General features: G+C 34.4%; 1 protein-coding gene across 8 annotated transcripts in view; it reads right to left on the bottom strand.

Annotated features, from left to right (window-relative positions):
• RPGRIP1L (RPGRIP1 like) overlaps positions 1–26,682 on the bottom strand; it is a 99,903-nt gene that overhangs the window by 70,675 nt on the left and 2,546 nt on the right. For 7 of the 8 annotated variants that reach the window (XM_007993313.3, XM_007993310.3, XM_038008473.2 and 4 more), the window contains 8 exons: positions 25,976–26,067; positions 23,981–24,125; positions 19,894–20,192; positions 15,670–15,772; positions 14,208–14,351; positions 3,536–3,641; positions 1,399–1,545; positions 45–118 (listed from right to left, as the gene is read on the bottom strand). In XM_007993313.3, coding sequence (XP_007991504.1) covers positions 45–118; positions 1,399–1,545; positions 3,536–3,641; positions 14,208–14,351; positions 15,670–15,772; positions 19,894–20,192; positions 23,981–24,125; positions 25,976–26,060 — 1,103 coding nt within the window. In that variant the 5' untranslated portion in view covers positions 26,061–26,067. Of the gene's footprint in view, positions 1–44; positions 119–1,398; positions 1,546–3,535; positions 3,642–14,207; positions 14,352–15,669; positions 15,773–19,893; positions 20,193–21,139; positions 23,284–23,980; positions 24,126–25,975; positions 26,068–26,682 lie in introns of those variants that run through there. The other variant, XM_038008475.2, reaches the window with a different exon arrangement.

Raw genomic sequence — 26,682 nt, forward strand, 5'->3', positions numbered from 1 at the left:
AGCTCAAACAAGACAATGAAAGAACACATGGAATCATGATTTACCTCTCATAAAGTTTATCATAGTTTTCCTTTAAAAGTTCCCGTTCCTTTTCTAAATCATTAATTCTATCCTGCAGCTAAAATGAAAATAAAATCACATGTTAAGTAAATATTACATAAAACTACTTGGGAAAAAAAAACATAAAAAACTCTATATGAGAAGAGGTTAACATGTTTTAATCTCGATTGCTAAATGGTAGCTACTAACCAGACCACTTATATTGTCTGCATTTTATTCAGCACTGATTCTAAGTTGTTAAATAAACGTGAAATTAATATTTCTGTTTTAATTTAGTAGAAACGTACACAGTGCTTTATGCAACATGTGCCAGAAGTCAGTAAAGAATATGTTAAGAGCTTGCTAAGTCCCGGGAAACATAATATTTTTTACTTTTCACCATGATAACTTCTGTCATTATATTCATTTTGTATTAATTTACAATTGGCCCATAAAAAATTAAAAGGATTAAATTCTTTTTAGGTTCATGGTTCAACTGTGTTGTTCATCACAATTTACTCTGAAGATACAATTTCTCACATTATCTGAAATTTATAAATAGCTACTAACACATTTAGTGAATAAATGAATAAATAAAGTTATATACCATTTTAGCCCATGAATAGTATTTTCAGAAATAAATGGAGTAATAATTACATCTCTATGACTAAAATGTAGATTTCCGTACTCTAGCATTTATTTTTAAGTTTTATTCATAAGTATATTTTGCAGTCACAACTTTTCCCTGTGGATCAGAGTACTCTTAAACTTTACTTCCATTTTCAAAATTCTCTTTTGATGCTAGTGTGAGACAGTAGAGGATTCTCCCAAGATCAGAATAGAACGCAGGCATCTTATTTCTCTTCCTTTCTCCCTGGGAACAAACTTAACAGGCTACAGAAAATACTACGATAATAGGAAGATGAGTTTTCAAACAACTCCCTAAAAAAAATTAGATAATTTCATAAAATTACTGATAATGCAGAATACAACAGCCACCTCCTCGGAAACAGATATAGTCCTGTTATTTTGTCTTAGTATCTCAAACGATTAATAAGCTGTTATTGAGAAAATTAAGTTCCATAGGTAATCTGGTATCAGTTTCAAAATGTTGGTTTCATTTTACTCAAGGATCTTTAATCCTTTGGGTAAACAGTGGATCTTGCCACATTTGCAATACAGTTAAACACTGATTTGCCATTCATATATTAACTACTATATTTTACTGTGCTCAAAACACCATGTATATAGCTCATAATTTTAAATAAGTAAAATTTTGAAATGTTTCTATTTTACTTTTTCAAAACAGTTACCAAGAAGTTGTAATGCAACAGATGGCTAAACTCTTTGGGAGCTTACCTCTTCTATTCTTCTTTCAGAAAACTTCATAGAATGTAACTGTTTCTCAAGACTGCAGCATTTTAAACGCTGCTCTTTAAGTTGCATGTTTAACTCATCCCCATTCGCCATCAAAGCATCGTGGCTGATTCTGAGAGTTCTTTGCTTCTAAAAGATAAAAAGAACATCTTTTAAACATTATTTTTGGTTATGACTAAGCATTTGACTAAATGACTATAATTCTATAAATGAATTTACTCCTGAAGTTCACCTTATACAGATTATTTTTTACATAACAAATGATGTGTATGGTGCTACTTACCCGTAGAAGACACTCTGAACATGTGTGTGACATGAGGAAGAAAGTGCAAGGTTATGTTAGCATAGACTCACATATTTTATTTTCCTCTAGTTTTTGACTTATTGATGGTGACCAGCAAGTAAATTCATTTTAACAATAACATTTTTCTTCTTTTTGCTGTGGTTACATTGGTTGGACGTGCTGTCTAAAAATGCTGTAGCACGGGTCAAAAATGCTGACCACAGATTTGAACTGAAAGGATTCGCCGCCACATCGTATAAAGAGCCTTGGATGGTTAGCTTTTAATTTGCATACAATTAAGTTAAAATTTCCAATTTAGTAAAATTATGAACTTTTCTTAATTTTTTAAAAACGGCCTATTTATGACCATGCTGTAAATTCAATTTTATATACTTTAATGTCACATAGTTTTTTTAAATAAAAAAGGTAATCACATTAAAGTCTTTTCATAGAGACCATATAACCATAACATGCATTGCCTCACCTGCTAACTAAAATCTCTCAAGTCCTACTGAAGTTTTTCTTCACTCATTTAAATGAAACATGGCTATTGAGCCATTCAGGTCAATTTTTGTTAATCTTGGTATTATTATAGAACAGTATCTTCAGCCATTTTCTTCTAGGCTCCACACTTCACTGAGGCTGTTGGGTTTAACCTCTCAATTTTTTACCCTATGTCAGCTTCCAAAAGAGCTGCCTGTACCACAGCAGACACCTATTATTGTTGGTATTTAAACTAATACCTGGGTTCACTGTTAAATAGAAATCAAAACTGTCAAAGTGATAAGAGGATGTAAAATCATTTTTCAATTCCTTTCTTAATTCTTAATCTTGGAAATGGCTTTCAACCATAGGGATTTTTAAAATTTCCTTCTTCTAACATCTGTAGATAGCACTATCATTCTCACTCTCTAATCAGTCTCCTCTTTCACAAACTCTCACATTTATGCAGAAGTAATTACCACTTGGCATTTAAAGAGGTTCCTGCAGGATGGAAAACAAAATCCCAGAGCATGGCTGAAAAAGACTTAACTATTGAATTCAACAGTGAATTTAGGCTTCAGATGACCCTTTGCTTTGCATCAATCTACTGCTCTCCTTGTCTCGGGACTTCAAAGAAAGTATTACTTCACATAAATTCTGTTCAACTGGAATGTCTTGGAGTTCATTAATTCCAGAACCTATGTTAATTATGCAGTGCCAACAAACAGAAGCCCTCAAATGGCATATTCCTGTGGGGTCATAGTCCTTGTTAAAACAACCATGGGCATAAAGAACCCCAAGTATTGTCAACCTGAAAGATTAAGGTTAAAAATAAATACACTGATAGTTGACCTTAAGAGTAATCAAATATTTTGAGGTAATGGTAGTGACCAAAAAAGAAAAAAAATTCAAATCAAAGAAAGTTTTAACAGAACATGATTACTGACCTATTCATCACTTTGGTCTATTGCCAGTAATTTTATAAATGCTTAAAATGGAAGATATATGCAAATATAGCAAAACTTCAGTGCTATGTGTCCATAATAAATTCAGATAAAAGGAGTTAAAAATAAATTTCCTTGGTAGATGATTTATAAGAAATATGTTTATTATTTTAAGATGACACAGATATTTATAAAAAGTCCAAGCAGTTAATTATTTCTTTAGTACTTGAGTTATAAATAATAAACAATATATTAAGGGAAAGGATACACATTTGTGAATACAAAGAACAATCTTTAAAAATTACATTTTAGTGTTATGATCATTCAATGTTTAAAAAAACAACTTGAAAACTACTTTTGAATCCTTTGCATCTCTGTAACAACGTAATGAAATAAATTATCACTGTACCTCTTGAAGCTGAATAAATTTTCCTTCCATTGCTGAAAGAGCATTGCTTTTCTCCACTAGCTGTTTATGAAGCTTAATCATTTCTACATTGTCCCGAATATTTGACCTTCAGAGTTGTGTTTAAGAAAAAGAGAGACAGAAGTAAAAAATGCATGTTAGAAGAAAGAAAAGCTATGGCGGAATCACAATTTTTCAATTAATGCTACACAGAAAATATTTATATACTTGTACATCAATGAGGTTTTTGGATTATTATAAATGCAGGACAGATTAATTATTTAAAACAAACCAATAATCATTCCTGAACTTTAATAACCTTGAACTCACAAAGTTTGAAGGGAGCCCCCCAAACTTCATGACTATGTTACCTCTACAATTGATAATATGGATTTAAAATCATTTTACAGTATCCTGAAAGATGGCACAAAAACACGATAGTTTTTAGTACATCAATGATACCATTACCAAACTTCACACTTATTTTAAGGAGGACTATCATGCTACTTTTCCCTAAATGAAAAATATGCAATACAGCCATTCATCTTTCTACAACTCTCTCGATACAAATGGCATCATAAGATTACCATTTATTGGAGTTTCCTCTTGGAGTTTTAAACTTTTTAAGATATTTGCAAAAAAAGTGACCTAGCATTTTACACTAATAATACCCAAAGCTGGCATTTAAATATGTTGCAGATGTGCCTTTAGCTGTAAGAGATCATTTGATGTCCACAGGGTATACAGAAACCTTATATGTTACAATACTATTTTGTATTTTTCCTACTGAGATTAAAGCAAATGTAGAATTTAACAGGAAGATCTAGTTAAAGGTTAATCATAGATCTAAATGAGTACCTGTTTTCAAAAGGCATTTATTTTCTTGATGGAGAAAAGTTCCTTAATTTAATACATTTTATATTTAAAAATATTTTGTTAAATTTGAAGTTTCATTTCAGAGTTCACTTTTAGGAAAAATAAATGTAAAAAATTTAAAATCAGAGTTCAATATTTAAAGTAAGAGACTTTACTTTTAAAACTTATCTAGTTTACACATATTGGAAAAATTGTCATAATGCCCTACTGGAACCAGAAAATGGACTACAAAGCTCACACATCTGTAAACCAGCTGAAGACTTGAAATACTTAATTTTCCTCTTTGATATTTGAAAGTTCATTGTATTTTGGCATCGGACAGTTAGTTGTCCTCACACAGAAGATAAACAAGTTCATGGATCCGAATCTTGCCCAGGGTACAGTCTTAACATAATGTTAAAATAATTATATATCTAAAACATGTAATCTAGTAGTTCTGAGCACATATTCAACAATATACTATTATTCACTATTACCTTTAGTCACTAAAAATACAATATATATAATACAAAGAGAAAAATATATCTTAAAGTCTAAAGAAAATATTATTTTTTTCATATTTAGAAGCCAAAATACAATTTACTTATTTGCCCCAGCATTACTTTGTTTGACCACTCAGCAGTGAATGACATTTATTGATATGTAAGGACAGAATGTGATTCAAATAATTTAAAATCTTTTCATATACTTCCAGTTGTCTCTGATATTTTATTTTTGTTTTAAAGTATAATAATTTTTTTTTTTTTTTTTGAGATGGAGTCTTGCTCTGCTGCCCAGGATGGAGTGTAGGGGCATGATCTCAGCTCACAGCAACCTCTGCCTCCTTGTTTCAAGAGATTCTCCTGCCTCAGCCTCCTGAGTAGCAGGGACTACAGGCGTGTGCCACCACATCCAGCTGATTTTTTGCATTTTTAGTAGAGACAGGGTTTCACTGTATTAGCCAGGATGGTTTCGATCTCCTGACCTCATAATCCACCCACCTCGGCCTCCCAAAGTGCTGGGATTACAGGTGTGAGCCAATGTGCCCCGCTGCAGTATGTTGATATTTTTAAGATTCAGATATATTTGAATAATAGCCATTAATTAAAGTAACACAGAATTAAATCTCTATAATCCATTCAAGCACATAGGGTAACAGAAATAACAGTTTTAATTTTACATTTTTTTTGTAAGGCAAAAACCAGTAAGCATATATCAAAAACTTTCAGTGGTTTAATTGGTGGGTGCTTTCCTGAATATTTTCTTAAACTCCTTGGAGTTTAAACTTTTCAAAATACTGCCAAAAACAGCGACAGGGCATTTTAAACTGGTAATGCCCAACAGGTGGGCATATATACAACTTATGTAGTATTTAGAAAATAGCAGTAATGTACTTTAAACAATACCTTAAGTAACAATGTGGTATAATAATGTTGTACTTTAAACAAAAAGTCAGTTTGCTGCAGAGTATATCTTTCCAGGGACAATGCTAAACTTGTAAGTCTTTAATAATTACTTTTATGTATCAGTTTTAGGGGCTTTATTATTATGACTTTATATTTTTTTCATGTAACAATGAGAAGAGGATAATCTCTTAAACTAAAAGTGCTAGGTCAGTGATAACATGAAAGTTCAAATCAGCAATGTGATAAATGTGGTCTAGCCTTTAAGAAGATGTGCAATAAAAATTACCTCAAACCCAACAATCAAATCAACATTTTTATATAGATGAAATATGGTACAAGAATAATGGGGGGAAGTAAGAGAGAAACAGGGAGGGAGATGACACAAAAAGATGACCAGAAATGTGAGAAGGATGCTGTAGGCAAGATGGAGCTAGGGTGCATAGCTAAGTGACCAGTCCTAGACCTCTGTGTTTGTGGAGGAAGGCCTCAGGTTGGTCTTTGAAGAACAGACTTAGGGCTAATTTTATGAGTAATATTTTAAGTGACCTCCACACAATACTTTTTTGCCCTCTTCTACACACTACAACAGGAATACCAAATCTTCAGGATGAAGACATTCTGACAGAAAGAATAATGCATGGTAAAAACATTCAGACATTCAGATGAACTCTGACAGTCATATACCAAATCATACATGCTGCATTACACATGGTGAAATGATCTGCAAACAGATATCAAGCATACTAATTAAGTGCTTTGTAAAAATAAATTTCTCAAAATTTTCATCAAGGATTTTGAAAAAGCCAGGAATGATTAACTTGGAAAACGCAGTTTCTTTTCTTTTTCCTTTTTTTTTTTTTTTTTAAAAAAACCATGATTTAGAATTATGATCAAATCTTATAAAACTATGAGAAGAGTTGTTGGCCCATCTCTAGATTAAAAACAAACTGAAATAAATTAGATTTTATGTAAAAAAAAAAGTAATCCAGCTCAACAACCTGTGTGCCAAGTTTCTCTCATATAATTTGAAACAGTCAAGCAATAAACTCTGAAAAAGGAATTTCTAATGGAAGCCTTGAAAACACTTGACTCCAGCTTTGCTACTGGGTGCCATAATAAATCCAGAAACCTAAAACCTCAGATACACTGGAGAAGTAAAAACTTTCAGTGGAGCTATGTAATGTATAGTCTGATATGAAAGCTTAAGGAGCAAAAATCTTTGCTCCAGTGAAAGTTTCATATACTTTATTCCCCAGGCATTCAACTCCCCTCCCCTACCCTTTGCCAACATTTCATTCCTTGCTACCGTATTATGAAAGCTAAAAAACGCTTCTTGAAGTTTTGAGATAAAAATGTCATAGTATTTAACGTCATTTAGAAGAGAAGGCTTGAAAACACAGAAGCTAGGCTATGAGATTCTGGGAAGTAGTTAGGTCAAATATTTATGAGATAGAATGGACAGACTGTTTTTGAGTAATAGTTACGGGCTGCCCAAATTTTGGGCATAAGGTTGAAAACAACCTTAGGGTTAAAAAAAGCGCTCTAGATTTTCTTTTCAAACAGTGGCAGACATTCTGTAGCTGTATTGTTGAAGGAAATGTAGGTCATTCATAGTTTTTATTAGGGATACACAGATAACAATCACCAGCAAGGCTACCCCCTAGGACTAGGGCTACAGAAGGCTGCTAGTAAACCGAATAGAATAAGCTTCACTGAAATAGCTGAGCAAAGTCTATTTGAAAGATAACGATTTTGCTCAAAATTGCTACTTGACTTCACGGGTGAAAACAGTGCTCTCTGATTTAAGAATGCTCAAAGGAAAACCACTGTCTGTGTATGTTTACTTGCCCCTGAATCATTACTTTCCTGTGATGTTGGGTCAAACTATAAATCAGAACTTAGTATTTTCTTACTCTTACCACCCACAGGAATGGAGGGGACAGTTTTGTTGGCTCTCTACATGCATAAAATCACACTCAGTGGAAGGGCACTCCCAAAGGCTGGCTGGGGACAGGAAGAACTCAAATCCTGGCTCATCTTCTTATACGGACCATTTTTACGATCAAGTTTAATGGATTCCAACTTGAGATTTACAGTAAAAGAAATGGGAATCTGATTTTTTTTTTTCCTTTTTTTTTAGACGGAGCCTCACTCTGTCACCGGGGCTGGAGTGCAGTGTCGCGGTCTCGGCTCACTGAACCCTCTGCCTCCTGGTTCAAGCGATTCTCCTGCCTCAGCCTCTGGAGTAGCTGGGACTATAGGCATATGTCACCACACCTGGCAGGAATCTGAACCTTACAGTCAATATTTCAAAAAGCCCAATAAGAAACGTAGATTTACTGGCAGTGAAGTTGCAAAAGTGAACTAATGGTTTTGTGTTGTTTTCATTTTTTATAGAATTATGCCAATCCAGCGTCATAACACAGATTATTTAACAATTAGCAGAAGGAGTGATTGGCATGATACAGGTCTTTGATGAATACAGTTAATTTAGTAGGCCAAATCTTTCTGAATACAAGGTCCCTAGAGAGAAAAATAGCTGTTGTTTAAAGGCAGGAAACCATTTACCCATTTCAATCTAATCATTTTACAGTTCAGGTGGTTAACTGAGGCTCCCAGAAGTAAAGAATTTGGCCAGAGACCTTAAGTGATGAAGACAACACTCAAATCTTGCTCTAAGAGTTAAATTCTTCCCATTCTTCAAAGTTAAATTCTTCGCACGCTTCTAAGTTTTTTCCTCTAAGATCTTCCTAAGTTTTTAACTTTCCCTCCACTATCATGCATACACTCACATACTAGTAACTATTAGCTGTGACAATTTCTGTGGTTTATATAAAGTGGCAGGAGGGTCTGTTAAGTCACTAACAAGGAAATATCTTAGATAATATTAATAATAAAAACACAAGGATAAAAGAAATGGTATTTGAGCGTGAAAATTTTCATTGGGTGAACTCTAAGCTGTTCAAAATAACAGTCAGAGCATGGTGAATATATTTTAAAAAATGACAGATCACTCCCCTGTGTAATAAGGTCTGCATGGCTATCCCTGCTCCCAGTAACCCATCAGAAAACCAGATGTGCCCTTTAAATTAGGGGGCTGGGCAATCAGGCAAATCCAAAGTGAGGGACATTCTGCATATGACTGTCAATGGGCTATAAAAGAGTGGAGGACCATTAGAGAATAAAGGATACTTAAAAGACATGATAACTGAATGCAACAACACGTGACCCTCGAGTGGATCCTAGATCAAAACAAAACAAAAACGGCTATTACAAAAAGACCAAGCTGCAAAAGATATTATTGGGACAATTGGGAAAATTTGGATATGGACTGTATATTAGATGCTGCGGCTGTATCATTCATTGTTAAGTGTACTGCATGTGATAGCTGTATTGTGGTTATATAGGAGGATGTCCTTGTTCCTAGAAGATACTTACTTGTAACTGTACAGAGGTTGAAGTGATATATGTACCTAACGGGAGTAAGGAAGGGAGAGAGGTGAAGAGAAGGGAAGTGAGGAATGAGTGAAGAGGAGAGAGAGAGAGAGGGAGAAGGAGAAATAGGAGAGAAGAGGAGATGAGAGATGTTGAGAGAAGAAAAGAGGCTGAGTGAAAGAAGACTTAAGCAAGAGCAGGCTGAGTGCAATAATAGGCTTGTTGTACCATTCAAAAAGTATGCTAACGGATGAAAGGTTATGTGAGTGCTCCCTCAATTATTCTTTCCACTTTTCTGAAGGTTTGCAATTTTTCAAAATGAAAAGTTGGGAATAACTTAGAGTGCTAGAAAGTAATCTTGTATCTGTGCACAGGGGAAAGAGTGAGCCCTTAAAGCCAAACTGTTTCTTATAATGCATGGCGCGAAAGGCCTCTCTGTTGCGAGATTTGACAGTCGGCTGTCCGCCAAAGGGAAAAAGGCAAGTCAGAGTGTCTGAAATACTTATGGGTTAAATTTCCTCCACTGGGACATTATGGCAGTTACATGATTTCTAATTAAGAAGGTAAACACCCTAACATTTATTTAAAAAAAACACTTAGTACAAACTAGTTACACATTTGTAAGAGTATAAATATTTTTGGAGTTGAAAAAGGTCAATAAATGGTAAAATCATTCTGATTTTAATGTTCATGTACATATGTTCACTGGTTACTGCTTTGAATTTAATTTAAGACGGCCTTTTTAATAAGCAGAAAATGTGCATTTTTATATCGTTTAAATTTAATATGGATTTTTCTTCAAAACAACACAGACATTCAGGCTACTTGTAAATGATACAAGATTTTTTGCTAATGAGGCATTATGTAGAACATATGCAAAAATCACAACTCAGTCTTCCAAAATAGACCACAACAACAGGAAAAAACATGATTTTAATAAAAAAGAGCAGCACTGGGCTTTGACTTCAAAGCAATTAAGGGCTTTGGATAACCAAAAGTTTATGTCAAGCTGATGCCAAACCAAACTGGTCTATTAAACACATACTATGAAGAGTTTCTGTAATATTCTATGAAAAGGCTCTTTGCCATAAATATCAAGTGCTGCCACTCTGAAGATTACAACTACGTTAGGTTCATGTTTGAGAACAAGGAGTCTAAGATCCAGATCAGGCTTCTAGAATTTCAAATCTGAAATAATGCATCTGTGAAAGAGAAGTTTAAACATGTTTCCCATTTTGTGATTTTTCTCTACAGTAAATTATACCAAGTTTTATATTCTCCCTAACATTTTTTTCAAGTTTTCCATTAGTCTCAAAAAAATTGCTGTTACATATAAAATTATAAGCTATGTGTAAACATGTAAAAAAGGCATTGAAGATCCTTATTTCAAGCTATTTCCTCAGTTACAACAACTGTATTTCAAGCAACAATATGCTATTCTCTATAGGTATCTTTCCTTCTAAGCAAATAACATGTAAATTTTCAATTTTATAAAATCAGTGAGGTAGGTGACACACTGATTTATTTCTCTGGTCTCTGCAATAAAAGTTCCTTTGCCTGTAATACTCATTTTGTCTCTGCTTTTAATTCTTGATGTGACAAAAATAGACTGCTACAGAGTAAATAATATAGCCCCCTAAGAAGGGACTTACCTCTTCTATGTGTATATGTTGGTGTCTCTTGTTGGTAATATTTATAGTAGGAAAGTATGTATCCTTGTCTATCACTCTATTTCTTCTGTTGTTCTAGTTTTAGGATTGAAGGACTTTTGGATTTCCCTTTCAGTTAACACCAGCTCCTAAATGATCACATCCCTTTGGAAAAGGGAATGGCCAACACAGTGTCCACCTTACCCTATATGAACTTGAGAAATCCTTGACAACCTTGTACTCAGTGGTTGAGTAAAGATGTGGACTGACCCAAACTTGAGCTTGGCCCCTATGTGAATTTTTATATTCAGACCGTGTCTTAAACATGGCTGTTGGCATTTACTAAGATCACCATATTCAGTGTTGAGGTCTGGTCCTTTAGCACTGCTTCTCACAAGGAACCATTCTTGGTTTTTAAAGTAGGCCAAATCTAAATCTTCTTCCTACAGAAATATGAATAGCTTGTAGGTATTCAAGCTTATGCTTTAGCCAGAGTTCAAATTACATCCCCTAATGTAAATATGATTCTCAAAAATATTCATGTTTCTTTTGCCTTATACTTAGAAAGGTATATAATGTCACTAGACATATAGGATTTCTCATATAATTTAATTTTACACATAATTTTTTAGGAATAGAGTTTTCAGAGGTAAGACTAATCTGATAAATCTATGAAATATAAAGCTTTTTATATATTTTTAGTCCACTTCTTTTTAACAAGTCTGATATAAAGCATCCTTTCTTAGCTTCCTCATATATTACTACATACGTTTAGTTTGTTAAAAGTTGAATAAACTCTGAATCTGAAATGAAAAGCTAGAAAATCTTACTTGGTTTTTCTAATAAGAACCTAGCCATACAAGTATGATATCAAACTTGTTGGAAAGGAGAAAAATAAATAGAGTAACTAGGTCTGGTTTAAAAAAAAAATCCAGAGAAATAAAAGAGACATAATAACCAAATGCTACGTGTAGACCTTATTTGGATTCCAATTCAAATGAACAGTAGAAAGACATCTTCACAGAAGTTTGAATATAAACTAGTTATTAGACAATATCAAAGAACTACTGTGATTTTTATTAGGGGTGATAATGGCATGGTAGGTACGTTTTGAAAAATTCCTTTTCAGACAGAAATAGAGGTTGAGTATCTATGAGTGAGGTGACATGATATCTGGCTAGGGATAGTTAGGAAAATAAATGTGAGGGGACAGATGAACAAGATTGTCAAGATGCTGATAGTTGTTAAAGCTGAGCGATGTGTATGTGGGGGTTCAATATACTATTCTCTACCTTTTGGGTATGCTTAGTTCAAAAAAAAAAAAAAAAAAGAAATGAAAAAAATCCATAAAGGGAAAACATAATTCAAGAAAGAATATGTTAAAAAGATAAAGTATTGTTGAAAGCACAATGTCAAAGCAGAAAATGAATGAACAGGTACTAGGAACCAAAAAATGGCAAAAGAGGATTGGAAATAAAATATCGTACATTATAAAATGTCAGAGATGACAAAAACAAGCAATCCCTATTTAATAAATGGTGCTGGGAGAACTGGCTAGCCATATGCAGAAAACTGAAAATGGGCCCCTTTCTTACATCTTATATAAAAATCAACTCAAGATGGATTTAAGGACTTAAATGTAAAACCCAAAAGTACAAAAACCCTAGAAGAAAACATAGGTGATATTATTCAGGATATAAGCATGGGCAAAGATTTCACAACAAAGATGCCAAAGCAACTGCAACAAAAGCAAAATTGACAAATGGGATCTGATTAAACTAAAGAGTTTCTGCACGGCAAAAGAAACTATGAACAGAGTAAACAGACAACCTACAGAATGGGAGAAAATTTCTGCAATCTATCCATCTGACAAAGGTCTAATATCCAGCATCTCAAAGGAACTTAAGCAAATTTACAAGAAAAAAAAGTCAACCCCATTACAAAGAGGGCAAAGGACATGAACAGACTTCTCAAAAGAAGACATCATGTGGCCAAAAAACATATTTTTAAAAAAAAAGCTCAACATCACTGATGATTAGAGAAATGCAAGTCAAAACCACAATGAGATACCATCTCACACCAGTCAGAATGGCGGGTCAAAAAACAATAGATGCTGGTAAGGTTATGGAGAAAAAGGAATGCTTTTACACTGTTGGTGGGAGTGTAATTTGGTTCAACCACTGTGTAAGACTGTGTGGCCATTCCTCAAAGAACTATAGGCAGAAATACCATTTGATGAAGAAATCCCATTATTGGGTATACACCCAAAGGAATAAAAATTGTTCTATTATAAAGACACATGCACAGGTATGCTCACTGCAGTACTAGTCACAATAGCAAAAATATGAAATTGACCTAAATGCACACCAGTGATAGGCTAGATAAAGATAATGTGGTACATATATACCATGGAATACTACGCAGCCATAAAAAAGAATGAGATCATGGCCTTTGCAGGGACGTGGATGTAGCCGGAGGCCATTATCCTTCACAAACTAATGCAGAAACAGAAAACCAAACACTGCATGTTCTCACTTTAACTGAGAGCTAAATGATGAGAACAGATGGACACACAAGGTCAGGGTAATAACACACACTGGGGCCTGTCAGAGGGTGAGGGGTGGGAGGAGGGAAAGGATCAGGAAGAATAGCTAGTGGAAGCTGGGCTTAATATCTGGGTGACGGGATTATCTGCGCAGCAAACCACCATGGCACATATTTACCTAACAAACCTGCACATCCTATACATGTACCCCTGAACTTAAAAGTTGGAAATTATTTAAAAAATGTTTTTTAATGTCATAGATGAAAAGGCAGCAAGGATACTATCTACAGGTCCTACTGTCATCTTATCACAGCCAACAGATTGCAATCCAAACTTGGAATATTAGGGATCTTTTTAGGATTACAAACTGGTAGCATATTATGGAATTACCATCTTTTAAGGTTGAAAAAACTAATGCTGGACTTAATGTACAAGGTATGCCAACAGCTGAGTGCTTGTCACCCGTACTTCTCTCAGTAATTATAATATAATGGTATCAGAACTTCCTGCAATCTTGGCAAATGGGGTAAATGAACAGAGAAAACACGATGAGGGTGATTTCCACCCATTAGAAGCTGCATAAAAGCACAGCAGGTTAGGGAAAACTGTCCTTAGACTAGAGTTCTTGACAGCAGTTGGTAGGTCGAGCACAGGCTTATATGAAGAATGTTAAGTAGAAACATGATTTTTAAACAGACTAGATAAACTTATCCTTTTATGGCACATGATAAAGTATTTTAAACTAATTTTGACCTTATCCAAGTGATATTTCTGTTTTAACATACCTTTGATCTGTAGCTTGCTGTTCTCGAAGCTGAAGAAGAGATAACTCAATTTCATTTTCTTTTCTCCTCAACTGAGTTTTCAGGATCTCAGCCAAGTGCTCTAACTCCTCTATCTGGTCTCTTTGTGACTGAATAACATTTTCCCTGAAATAAACGGCCTTTGTAAGAACTTGTAGTTTGAGGAAAAATTTTCAGTAGTTAAGATCAGTGCAAAGAAAGTTCTTCATGCAAAAGAGCAAGCAGAAGTGCCTCTGCACACAGTGAAATAGTAGCAGATTAAATGTGATGATTTGGAAATACATATAGAATAATGCAAGATACTGCTTTTTATGATAAGGTCCTAGGCAATGGATTGGACTTTGGTTTGATTCAATTAAGTAAGTATTTATTGTGCAGTACACCTACTATGTATGCCACAATCTGGTCTTCAGAATATTTATAAGCCTTTGTTCTTTCATATATGCATATATGCTTATAACACCCAAATTAACACTTCAGAGAGAGGTGGCAGGAAATTTGCCAAGTGTAACTTAGTGGTCTCTGGCATGCATTTATGCCAGACTCTATCATGTCTGGCAGCATCATACTGTAATGAGCCTCCGGAACTGGTATAAACGTTGGCTTTTCAGGTGATCATCAGGTAACAAGATTATGTCTAGTCTTTTATTTTCCTGCAGGCTAATCATTGCTGTAATTGCTACTTAAAATATTCAAAAGGAAACATTTGAAGACCATATTATTCTTAAACAACTATCTTAAATAGGATACTGTGTGCCATGTTTTCCTTTCTCATGAAGTATTGTTACTTTTTGATGATCCAGGTGAAGGCTTAAAGTGGAACCTTACCTTCATTTGTGTGACTCACAGACACTGAAACCATGAGGCTTGGATTAACTAGAAAAGTAAGCTAAATATGATACAAGTAAGCTAAATATGATACTTTTAAATATGATACTTTTTTGAAACCATGATATGATGAAGAATGCAGTGCCATAGACTCACACGAAAACAAAATCTGAAATCCATATGTATCTGATAACTCCAAACTTTTATGCCACTCCCCAATTCTTTATTTTTTTTTTAACCAACGAAAGGGCTAATTGATTCAGGATCTAAAAAAATTACCTGTGATTTTCTGGGAATAAAAATGTTGCCTCTAAACCTTACACTCTGCTAACTGACTAGACTTTATGCCATTCCTCTGAGGGTAAAATTATAATAAAGAAGACTATTCGATAAATCCTTCCATTGAGGCAGCTGGGTAAGTTCTTCATTTTCCTCATTTTTCTGAGAACATGTTATAAAATATCTGTTGTTACCCTGCAGAACATAGCTGTATTTCAGTGGAGCAAACTGTTTATATGTAGCCCAGTTTGGTTTAAAATAAAAGAAAGGGAAGGATAAAAAAAAGACATTATCAATAACCAAAGTTCTCAAAAGACCACAAAAAAAGAACACATACAAATTTCTTATTTCTCCTCTGGCTTCTTCAAGTAAAGTGTTGCCATATTTTGTAAACATGGGATGTAGAGTTTCTGCTACATCTACATCTTGGAATCTTATACCTAAAAACAAAGTAATAAAATATGATTATAGAATTGAAGTTAGAAAAGAAGGATCTTTGATTTGCTATAATAAGGATATTTATAATAAAATCTCTTATTAAGTATTAAGAGGTATGTGTTTTATAGTACACAGAATTATAAATACATTGCCAAAGGGAATATATGATCTCAGCCACTAGAAGGCATTAAATAAAACATAGCAGCAAGTATTGCTCATTTTGCAAATCTACTGTAGAAATCAAATTACCTAGAAATAATTTTATTCAACTTAAGATTTAGACTCCTGCAGTAATTTCTGAAATAAATCACTCTTCTATCCAAGTTTTAACAATGTAAATAGGTTACAAAAGCTTGATTTTTCCCCAGTGCTTGTGATAAGGGTTTTTTTTTTTTAATTACTCATTTATATTCCTTGCCCTTAAATGTTTAAGTAAAAATGTTTTCTGCATTTTGATTTATTCCAACCCAATAAGAAAATCCCTATTTATGAAAAGGTACTTTGAGAATGGATCACCACTAGAATTCCTTTAAATAAAACATTTCCCTGTTGCACTTAAAATATATTTTTTCTTACAGAAATAATTATGTACAATTTTACAGAGACAGTCCCATTGTTAAAAATAAAATATATTCTTAATTATGTGAGTTATTTTACATTTATAGAATAAATACTAGAGTTTAAGGTAGATAAAGCATCACAGATGATTAAGATTTTTAAATGGAGAACAAAACAACAAATTTATTCTCTTTAGAAAAGTTAACTTTCTAAAAGTGAGATTTAATTGCTCTGCATATTCTCAGTAAAGAGAAAATTTTAAAAAAAAGAAAAAAGAGAATTTAAACAAGAATAATGGAACTATTACTTGCTCTTTCCAAAGCAGTCAATACCTACTGCTGTAATCCTGAAAAATAGAAAAGGCTCTCCCTAAAACATTAAAATAGTTTACTGTGTTAGAATTTGCCAATTATATTATTTTGGCAGTAATGCTAATTCTTACGCTTTTCCTACATACATCATGAAAAAATTCAACATTATTAGTGGAAATAAAAAATACTCAAAACATATCTTAAAACTTAAAGTCTCATGTTGATTTGCCAATGGTCATATATCTATCTATCTATCTATCTATCTATCTATCTATCTATCTATCTATAACCTTTTAAAGATTGATACATAATATTTGTACATATTGGTGGGGTACATGTGGTATTTTGATGCATGTATACAATGTGTAACGATCAAATCAGGGTATTTAGGATATCTATCACCTTGATCACTTATCATTTGTGTTGGGAATATTTCAAATCTCTTCTGGTTATTTTTGAAATATTCAGTATGCTGTTGTTGCCTACAGAACTCTACTGTGCTATAAAACACTAGAACTTCTATCTAACTGTATCTATGTGCCCATTAATCAACCTCTTTTCATCCTCCCCAGCACCCCATACTCTTCCCAGCCTCTAGTATCATTCTACTCTCTACCAATGGTTACATTTTAAAACCTTTGCTTTACAAAGATCTCTGTTCCATTGGTTCCTCACAATAAGTATTGTTGCTATATTACATTGATCACACATTTAGCCAGTGCTTTCCATCCTTTATCCTGACAAGGCACAAACAGAAAACAGTAGTATTTGTACAGCAGTTTGATGGTAAAGGCTGCTTGTGGCCAGAGAGGGGTTTTAGGGTTCTTAGCCAGCCATCCCAGGCTGAGATATTTTCTTGACAAGTCTGGCCTATCTCAGCCTCAAAGGTAGTCCTGAAGAGCCTGTTAAGGTGTCAGTTTTGGTAATGATGCTTCAGGTTTACTCATAAAGACTGATTAAGAAAGTATTCATCACTACTTAATGTTTTGTGTCACTTCCATGTCCTGAACTCTATCCTGAACAGTGAGAAAGGTCTGAATCACCAACAGAGTACAAATGTAAGCAGAAATTTAAACTATGTAGTCATGTTTTTAAGAGTCTGCTGATCTGTGGCTCTTAATTTCGCTATAGGGAGGAACTTCCAGCAAACTCTCCTGGAATTTACAGCAATTTATAGCACTAGATTAGATTGCCATTTTAATTAACATTGACAATATTATGATTTTATCAAAGAGAAAGTCAAAACTTATTTTCTCTTCCTAAAGACACTTAAAAGCATGAATAATACAGAAACAAAAATTTGTGTTTTTTGTGTTAAGTGAACTAATAAAACTACAGTTTAGATTTAATGTAAACTCTGGGCATTAGACTTATTTATTTATTTATTTTTGAGACCGAGTCTCCTCTGTCACCCAAGCTGGAGTGCAATGGCGCAATCTCGGCTCACTGCAACCTCTGCCTCCCGGGTTCAAGCGATTCTCCTGACCCAGCTTCCTGAGTAGCTGGGATTACAGGCGCGTGCTACCAAGCCCAGATAATTTTTTAAATTTTTAGTAGAGACGGGGTTTCACCGTGTTGGCCAGGATGGTCTCGATCTCCTGACCTTGTGATCCACCCGCCTTGACCTCCCAAAGTGCTGGGATTATAGGCATGAGTCACTGCACCCGGCCTAGACTTACTTATTTTTAGAGACAGTGTCTCACTATGTTATCCAGGCTGGACTCAAACTCCTGGGCTCAAGTAATCCTCCCACCTCAGTTTCTCGAGGACTTTAGGTGTACGCCATTGTGCCTAGTGTGAACATTATTTTTATTTAGTATAAAACATCTTGCAGACTTTAGAGATCATCTTGCCCAGTTCCAGTTCCAGATGGCAAAGCTAAGGTTCAGAGAGGATAGGTCACTTTAAAGGTAAAATATATTATTGTGGGAGCTACCATCTCCTGATCTCTTATCCAAGCTGTATTATTATTACTCCATTTTATACATGGGGAAAATGAGGCTGAGGTCAGTATTATCTTCCATGTAAAAAAGTTAAGCAGTGGCAGAATGTACTTTCTGATTTATAATTCATTATGCTTACTTTAGTTGTATTCTGAGTCTATTGCCAATCTCACATAGCTAGGAGTAGCCAAGCCCTTTCATCCTGCAGCTGCCTCCTGCCTGTGTGGAGGCCTTATTGACTTCAAAGGAACTCTATCTAGGGAAAAGATAGTGTTAACATTTTGGCTAGGAGAGCAAACTACAACAAATTTTTCTCCCTTTCTGTTCATGTTTTGTTTTGTTTTGTTTTGTTTTAATTCTTCAAAGAATTTAAACTAAAGTTTTACATGCTATTTTATATCCCTAAAAATGTTTGGTCTTTATGTAAAGTAAATTGCAAAAAAAAAACCAATTAGAACTAAAACCTAATTTCCTTTCCTAGTAGTTGAAATTTTAAAAATGTTACTTAGGATATTTATTGAATTGTGGTTCCATTATAATAAAGTTTCTCTGTGGGTGAACAGAACTGAAAATTTTTATTAGAAATATTTATGTTCTATATTGAGTCTTGTCTACACAATTGAATTACTTTGCAACTTGGGTACATTTTAGGTTATTAATTTTTAAAGTGAATAAAGTGATTGGCCTATGATCATTTTTAGAGATGGAAGAGACCTTTATCGTCACTTGTTTCAAGGCTTTTACTTTACATGTAAAGAAAACTCAGGGTCACAGTGATTAGGAGGTTTGTCTAAGGTCACCAGCTAGTAAGTGGAGAAATAAGGACTCAACTTTTTAAACCCCTAGTTACATGCACATGCCACTGTCATGCTACTGCCATCCAATGAGAAAGATTTCAATACTTTTGCAAATTTTTGAAATGATCTTTGGATGAAGAACTTAAATGTGATCATTCAATACAGTAAATGTGGTCATATGTAAGCAAACTAGTTGGTTTCTCTACCTGCCTGAGTACAGTGTATTTAACCAACCCAAACTCAATTCAACTCATTTTACTTAGTTTCATACATGTCTCTTACATTAAGGTTATGCAGAATGTTTTTACTAAATAAATTTGAGACTGATATAGTGATCCTTAAATAATCTTCTTTGACAATATTATTTTATCAAAGAGAAAGTCAAAAATTATTTTTCTCTTCCTAAAGACGCTTAAAAGCATGAATAACACAGAAGTAAGACTTTGTGTTTTTTCTTTGTTGTTAAACAATCCAATAAGACTTCAGTTTAGATTTAATGTAAGCTTTGTTTTACCTTTCCTGGGGCATTCCTGTAAGCCTGCATTTTCATTTGCTTTTCTACGTCCAGTGTTAATACGAGATTGTACATTATTGTATGGAGTTTGCCTGTAACCCTGGGTTTGAAGTTGCTGTTTGGCTGAAATCAGTCTGTTTTTGAGGGCTTCATTTTGTCTTTCAAGCTCATGAACTTTCTCTTGCAGCTGCTCAATCATTTCTTCCATTTCCACATCTCGTCCGAGCCGCTTGGGGCCGCCACCAACCCGCTCATATCTTTTCTTGTCATTAACTAGCCGTATTAACTTGGTGGCCATTCTGGGGAAATAATAAAAAGATGAAAAGGAATGTGAGAAGTCAGCATAAAATGCATTCTGTTGAAAGGAACATAATCACTGTGAAGACTTCAGTGCAGAACCTGAATAATAAATTTCAGGTTTTGATGTAACTATTACTGCCTGTGAAGAATCCTTTGATGATAATTGAAACCACTGGGCAACAATCTGCTTTATAGCACTGACAAATAACAGTTTCCTAAGGCTTATCATTTAAGGTTAGTAAAGAGAGGACACATATTTACTCCATATGTTCCTGAAATGCAATTTTTAACGCATGACCTTATATAGGAATGCTGTATGCAGTTGAGTGTAGTTACAGATTGTGGATGTGGTGGGTTATATCTGCAATCCACAGTAAGTTAAAACTTTTGAAAAGTGTGTTAAGACTGTGCAGCATTTAGGTAATATATTGTTTTCAGTTTCTCCAGGATTAAGACACACTATAAATACAAAAATGTTAGAATGCATAAATGCACACATATAAAGCCCAATGAAAAATCCAAAGGAAACCAAAATGCACCAATAAATGTTGCTTAGTGCTCAAGAAACACTTGTGTTTAATGGTAAAAAATAATTAGATGCAAAAGCATCATTTTAATGCTATCTTTAAATTTGGACATAAACTGTGCTTTTGACATATCAGGAGTTTAATACCCTTGATTCTTTTAAGTTTTGATAAAAACTGGTTAGAAAGAACAAAAGACAGAAAGGGCACATGGGGGTGATGTAATATACACGTACGGAAAACATGCCTGACAGTGAATGGAAAAATCTTGGCAGGACAAGAAAGAAAAGGTGGCTTTGATGAGAGACACAAGTTCAAGACTTTACAAAATTGGTCGCACATCTTCAATAGCTGATTCTAGTTTATAGTGAATCTATTTTTATAAAGACCCAGACAGGAGATTGAAAATAAAACACACTTCATTTTTCTTTAAATGGGTTTTGCTTTATTTTAGCATGGTTATGGACAGAAGCTTTTACTTAAGGGAACAAAAGTGAAATAAAAAAATCCTTAATAGCTTTGGGATGTCACAGAACAACCTTTTTTCTGCCCTAAGCGGAGTCTGCTGTAAATGCGGTAGTAATACATGTCTATCTACACTTCTGGCTACTCGGCCTACAGCATGTGGCATCAGGGAGAGCTATGCATAACATAATCAGTTAAGATTGTTTTCTCCTTCCCTGGAGGCACATCCATTAAGCATGCTTTATAAAGGATATAGGATAATAAAAACCAAGATCCAAGAGTACCACAAACACTCTAGTAAAATAATCAATGGATTAGTTCCTTTTCCACCTAATTCTGAGAATGATATATCACTGGGAAATTTGGCCAGGTATCACAGTCCAAGAGGGCCACACACCCTACCTAGTCCTTTAATGAGTTTAGGGTCCTAAGCCCCACCCAATGGCCTGTGCATAAAAGTAAGGTTGTCATACAATTGAGATGTCAACCTAAATATCTGAATTTTCTGTTACAGACAGACTTTCACACAGATATAGATTACATTCAAAAGAAAGACACAGACTTAATGTAAAAAGGCAGTTAACAACCAGAGAAAAATAAACGACCCTAATTTTTAAGGCAGGAAAAGCACATCAATAGGGGATCTTTAAATTCTTCAAATGATGCTCAAATAAACTTTGTCAAGGAACATGACTGCATGTGTTTGTCTCGTAAGAGCCATACATTCCATTTGTTGGATTTGATTATTTTATCATATTAATGAATCATACGTGATCTGGCAAAGTCTGAGTGCTTATTTAAAAAGGTAGTTTTGGCTAGACGCGGTGGCTCACGGCTGTAATCCCAACACTTTGGGAGGCCAAGGTGGGCGGATCACCTGAGGTCAGGAGTTCATTTGAGACCAGCCTGGCCAACATGGTGAAACCCTGTCTCTACTTAAACATAAAAATTAGCCGGGTGTGGTGGCAGGCGCCTGTGATCCCAGCTACTTGGGAGGCTGAGGCAGGAGAATCGCTTGAACATGGCAGGCAGAGGTTGCAGTGAGCCGAGATCGTGCCACTGCACTCTAGCCTGGGCAACAGAGTGAGACTTCCTTTCAAAAAAATAAAAAATAAAAAAAAAAATAAAAAAATAAAAAGGTAGTTTATAAAATCTACATTTATAGAAAATAATAATATTTACTTTTTTTTTTTTGAGACAAAGTTTCGCTCTTATTGCCCAAGCTGGAGTCCAATGGCACGATCTCGGTTCTCTGCAACCTCCGCCTCCCGGGTTCAAGCGATTCTCCTGCTTCAGCCTCTGAGTAGCTAGGATTACAGGCTTGCGCCACCACGCCCAGCTAATTTTTTGTATTTTTAGTAGAAATGGGGTTTCACCATGTTAGCCAGGCTGGTCTCAAACTCCTGATCTCAAGTGATCTGCCCATCTCAGCCTCCCAAAGTGCTGGGATTACAGGCGTGAGCCACTGTGCCCGGCCTATTTACTTCTTAAGGATAAATTTAAAGACAGTTCTACCCATGTATCTAGGTCACAGTCAGTGGTGTGAGATTGAGAGGAATTTAGAGCTTTTGGGTCATACTATTCATTGGATCATTACTCTCATAGCTAAGTAAAATAAACTTCCAGGAGGTTAAATGGCTTGAACATACCATAGGCTAGTGGCAGAGAGATAACAGAATGCATACATACAACTTGATTCCTAGATCAGTCCTTTTCCCATTAAACTACATGGCTCATTATTAAGTTGTTTTTTATTTTCTGGCTATGACAAATTACTAATGAGGTCAAATATGTGGATTCAATTCTTTTACTGACCAATTAGGTTTACAAAGAAAAAAATTGTTAGGTGGTCATAACCGACTACATGCCTCTTTCTGACTGGCTGATGTGTGTGGGATAATAGTCAGAAAAGGAATCAGGCAAGTAAGCCCCTCATCATGACTAAAACCCAACTCAAAGTAAAAGGCTTGCACATAGCAGGTCAGTGGGTTGTTAAAGTCCGCAGAGTAGAAACTGAACTGGAACCACCTCCTCAGGATGGAATCTAAGCAGAAAAACCCTATTTTCATTCTTCAATGGCTGTCTCACCTTTTCTTTGAACCTAGAACATAAATATGAATACAGACCTGCTCATGATTACACATCTGAACACACTTTGTTTTTAATGCTGTCCCTTCAGAAGATAGGCACAGCATTTCTGAATAAAAAAGAATGAAAGAGTATCTACTCTTAAGAAATCATTTTTGCCAAGATTTTTTGCACATAAATCAAAAGTGACAATACTGTTTCTTCAGAAACAGTAGAGACTCTTTGAAATCAATATAGAATCTAGTATAACCCAAGCAAAGTTAAATATGTTCCAGAGACTGAAGTGATGTTTTCATTAGTAAACCCCAAATCTTAAGGGAACGTGCATTCTAAGAAGTTAGAATAGTTAGTTACTTTTTAAAACTTTCATTTTAAAATCAAGAAATTTAAAACACAGATGCTTTGGCCATTTGCTTATTAAACTATAAATATTAAACCAAAAGTTATTTATAGATATGATATACTCCTGGCACTCTTAGCTATTAGCTTTTTTCTTTTAAACAGCAAATTCAGACATAATAAACACTCATTATCTTTTTGGTTTATTATTCTAGTTTGCAAGATTTTCCATTTTTAAAAATTGTACTTATTTACATCCTGGCTTGTTCCAAAAAAGATTCAAGGTGGGGTTTTCAATTAAGTTTATAAAATACTATACCCTTCAAATTTTACTGAGTCAAGAAAAAAAGCTAAAAGCTTTTTATCATAACCTTTTAATTTTATCCTCTTGCTTGCGGGCATGCTGTTTCAGTAAAATGTTCTCATCATGCAAACGCAAAAATCTGTCTTCCAGTTCCTCACGACTGACACGTGACACTGCCTGGCGAGACTTCATTGTCCGTGTTGTTGAAGCTTCTGCAAAAATGCCAAGATACTTAATTGTGAGGTTACTTAAAATAGTCTCTAAAAACTCTTGATATTAATATCACCTCTGATGCACTAATCTTAGATTTTTTTCCTTTGGGACCTACAGTTAAGATTGCTTTAGAAAATGCTGTAGTATTGTTTACATCAATTATTTAAGGTAAGAATAAAAATCTTTGCTATTAATACTTTACATACAGTACTAGGAATCTGAACAACAATAGTATCCATTCAAAAATGTATTCAAGTAGCCATTCTTTAAGAATATAAGATGGAATTCTGATTCAATAAAGACTTTTGAATTTACATGCTGAATGTTGTGACAACTAAGAGAGTATCCGAAAGTTATTTTTTTACAAAGGCAAGAGTAAGAGTAATTTGGTAAACATAATATGACTAAGATATTTTTCTGCACTATGGGTGTTTTAGAAAACAAACTATAAAAGTTGTAAGATCAAATCAAAAACCCCCTAAATTTAAAAATTATTATTTAAAAGCTTCACAAATAATTTCTCTATATACTACCTTATATAAATTTTAAGAATGTTTATACTCTTTAGCATGCATATATGATATCTTTTTACAGACGCTTAAATTTGGTATTTTCCATAACATTGTGAAGTAGGTCGATTTTCAACAATTCTCCAATAGAAACAAAGAACAAACTGATAGAGACTAAGGTCCTGTGATAGGTTACCGAGGACAAGAATTGAACTCACAGAGTATCAAAACCCAATAAACCGCTTTGCACACTTAAAATTTATTTGTATTTTAATACTTGGTGCTCCCTGAAAGATCTGCAAAGCAAAGCTTACACATACTTTTTACTTTTAACAATAAAATCTGTATAGCCAAAAATTAGCTGGGCGTGGTGGCGCACGCCTGTAAACCCAGCTACACAACGGGCTGAGGCAGGAGAATCGCTTAAACCTGGGAGGCGGAGGTTGCAATGAGTGGAGATCCTGCCACTGCACTCCATCTTAGGTGACAGAGTGAGACTTCATCTCAAAAAAAAAAAAAAAAAAAAAAAAAAAAAAAATTCTGTGTAGCCAAATTTTATCTTTTTCAATAAACAATACATTGACCACTTTTCTGGTTTTCACAGTGGCCATTTACACTGTTCTGATTAAAAAGTGTACGTAGATTCCTAAATGGAATGTATCTTAAATCCCTAGCCTTCTCAGGCTAGAGTGGGATTTCACATTTTCTATGAGCTGTTGATAATTGATACACGCATGAGAGCATAGCTGACACAATGGACAAACAAAGATAAACACAGCTCTCTGTTCTAAATTGTTCTTTAATGTGGTGCTTTCCTTTCTCAATTTGAAAGTGCTTTTTAGCTCTACAGCAACTACTAAGCGATAAAAGGATAAAGAAAACTTTTATTCCATATTAATTTGATAAAAAAGTCACTATCATGTGAGATATTCTACTTAAAAGGCAAAACACTTAAAATATGGCCTTTCCTCCCATATAAAATTTAAACACAAAGAAATGTTTTAATACTGAATGTAATCTAAACCAGGCAATTCGGTTTGGAGGCTTGATACTCTCTATGTAGTTTCTACTGATGTAATGAATTTTAAAAAGATGATTTATGTTAATTTTTTATCAGAACAGAGGGGGGATTGTACATTTTCTATGAGCTGTTGATAATTGACGCATGTAGTAAAATACCATATGTGTTCTAAACTCTCCATCTTTTTGTTTAGTACAATCAAGGACTATATAGTTACTTAAATGGTTTGGGTTGTATGAGTATCAGAAATACTTTAAATTAAAAGTAAAGAAGTCAGTGATCAAAGTTCATAACTGTAATAAATAACAGCTGGCCATACCTTGTAACCCTCCCATTCCAAAGAGGTTTAGACCCGTATCTTTCACAGGCAAGTCTCCTGCGGTCTCATCAGTTGGACCAGACATGGCCTAGCTGTGGAAAAAAGAAAATTCAAATAAACTCTTTCCAAGTTATTACATTAACGATGCAATGGAATGAATCAAATAAAATGAAAAAGGGACTAGAACTTTAATGGGCATCTTATTGTCCATATGTGCTGCTTGGAGAAGATGAAAGCTTCTACTCTAAAAGTACTACTACATTCAATCATGGAGACAGTGTTCCTTTCAACAGTATATTTCCTACAGTTTGCTTAGGAAATGAGGTAAGATTATCATTTAAGAAATACCTCCTCTCCATCCCTTTCCTCTCCCCAGCCTCCAAAAGAGAGCAGGTATCTTGGAAAAAACTCAGGTCAGGAACTTGATTCAAATGGTTGCTCTATCATTAACAAACTAGTCAAGCCACCTAAACTCTCTGAGTTTCAGTCTCTCAGCTTTAAAAAGGAGAAAATAATACCTATCTCAGAGTTATTCTAAGGGTAAATGGGATGAGTAAAGTAAAAGCACTGATCACATGTGCCTGGGATGTCAATATTACTCAAATATTAATTGTCTGCTTGATGCACAAATGAGTGGGCAGTTCCAAGTTTTGTGAAAGAGGTTTCGTTGCATAAATTTACCAGCTGGTTTAGGTTTTTTTTGTGTG

The sequence above is a fragment of the Chlorocebus sabaeus genome, chromosome 5, assembly GCF_047675955.1.
Source record: "Chlorocebus sabaeus isolate Y175 chromosome 5, mChlSab1.0.hap1, whole genome shotgun sequence".
In the NCBI taxonomy this organism is placed as follows: Eukaryota; Metazoa; Chordata; class Mammalia; order Primates; family Cercopithecidae; genus Chlorocebus; species Chlorocebus sabaeus.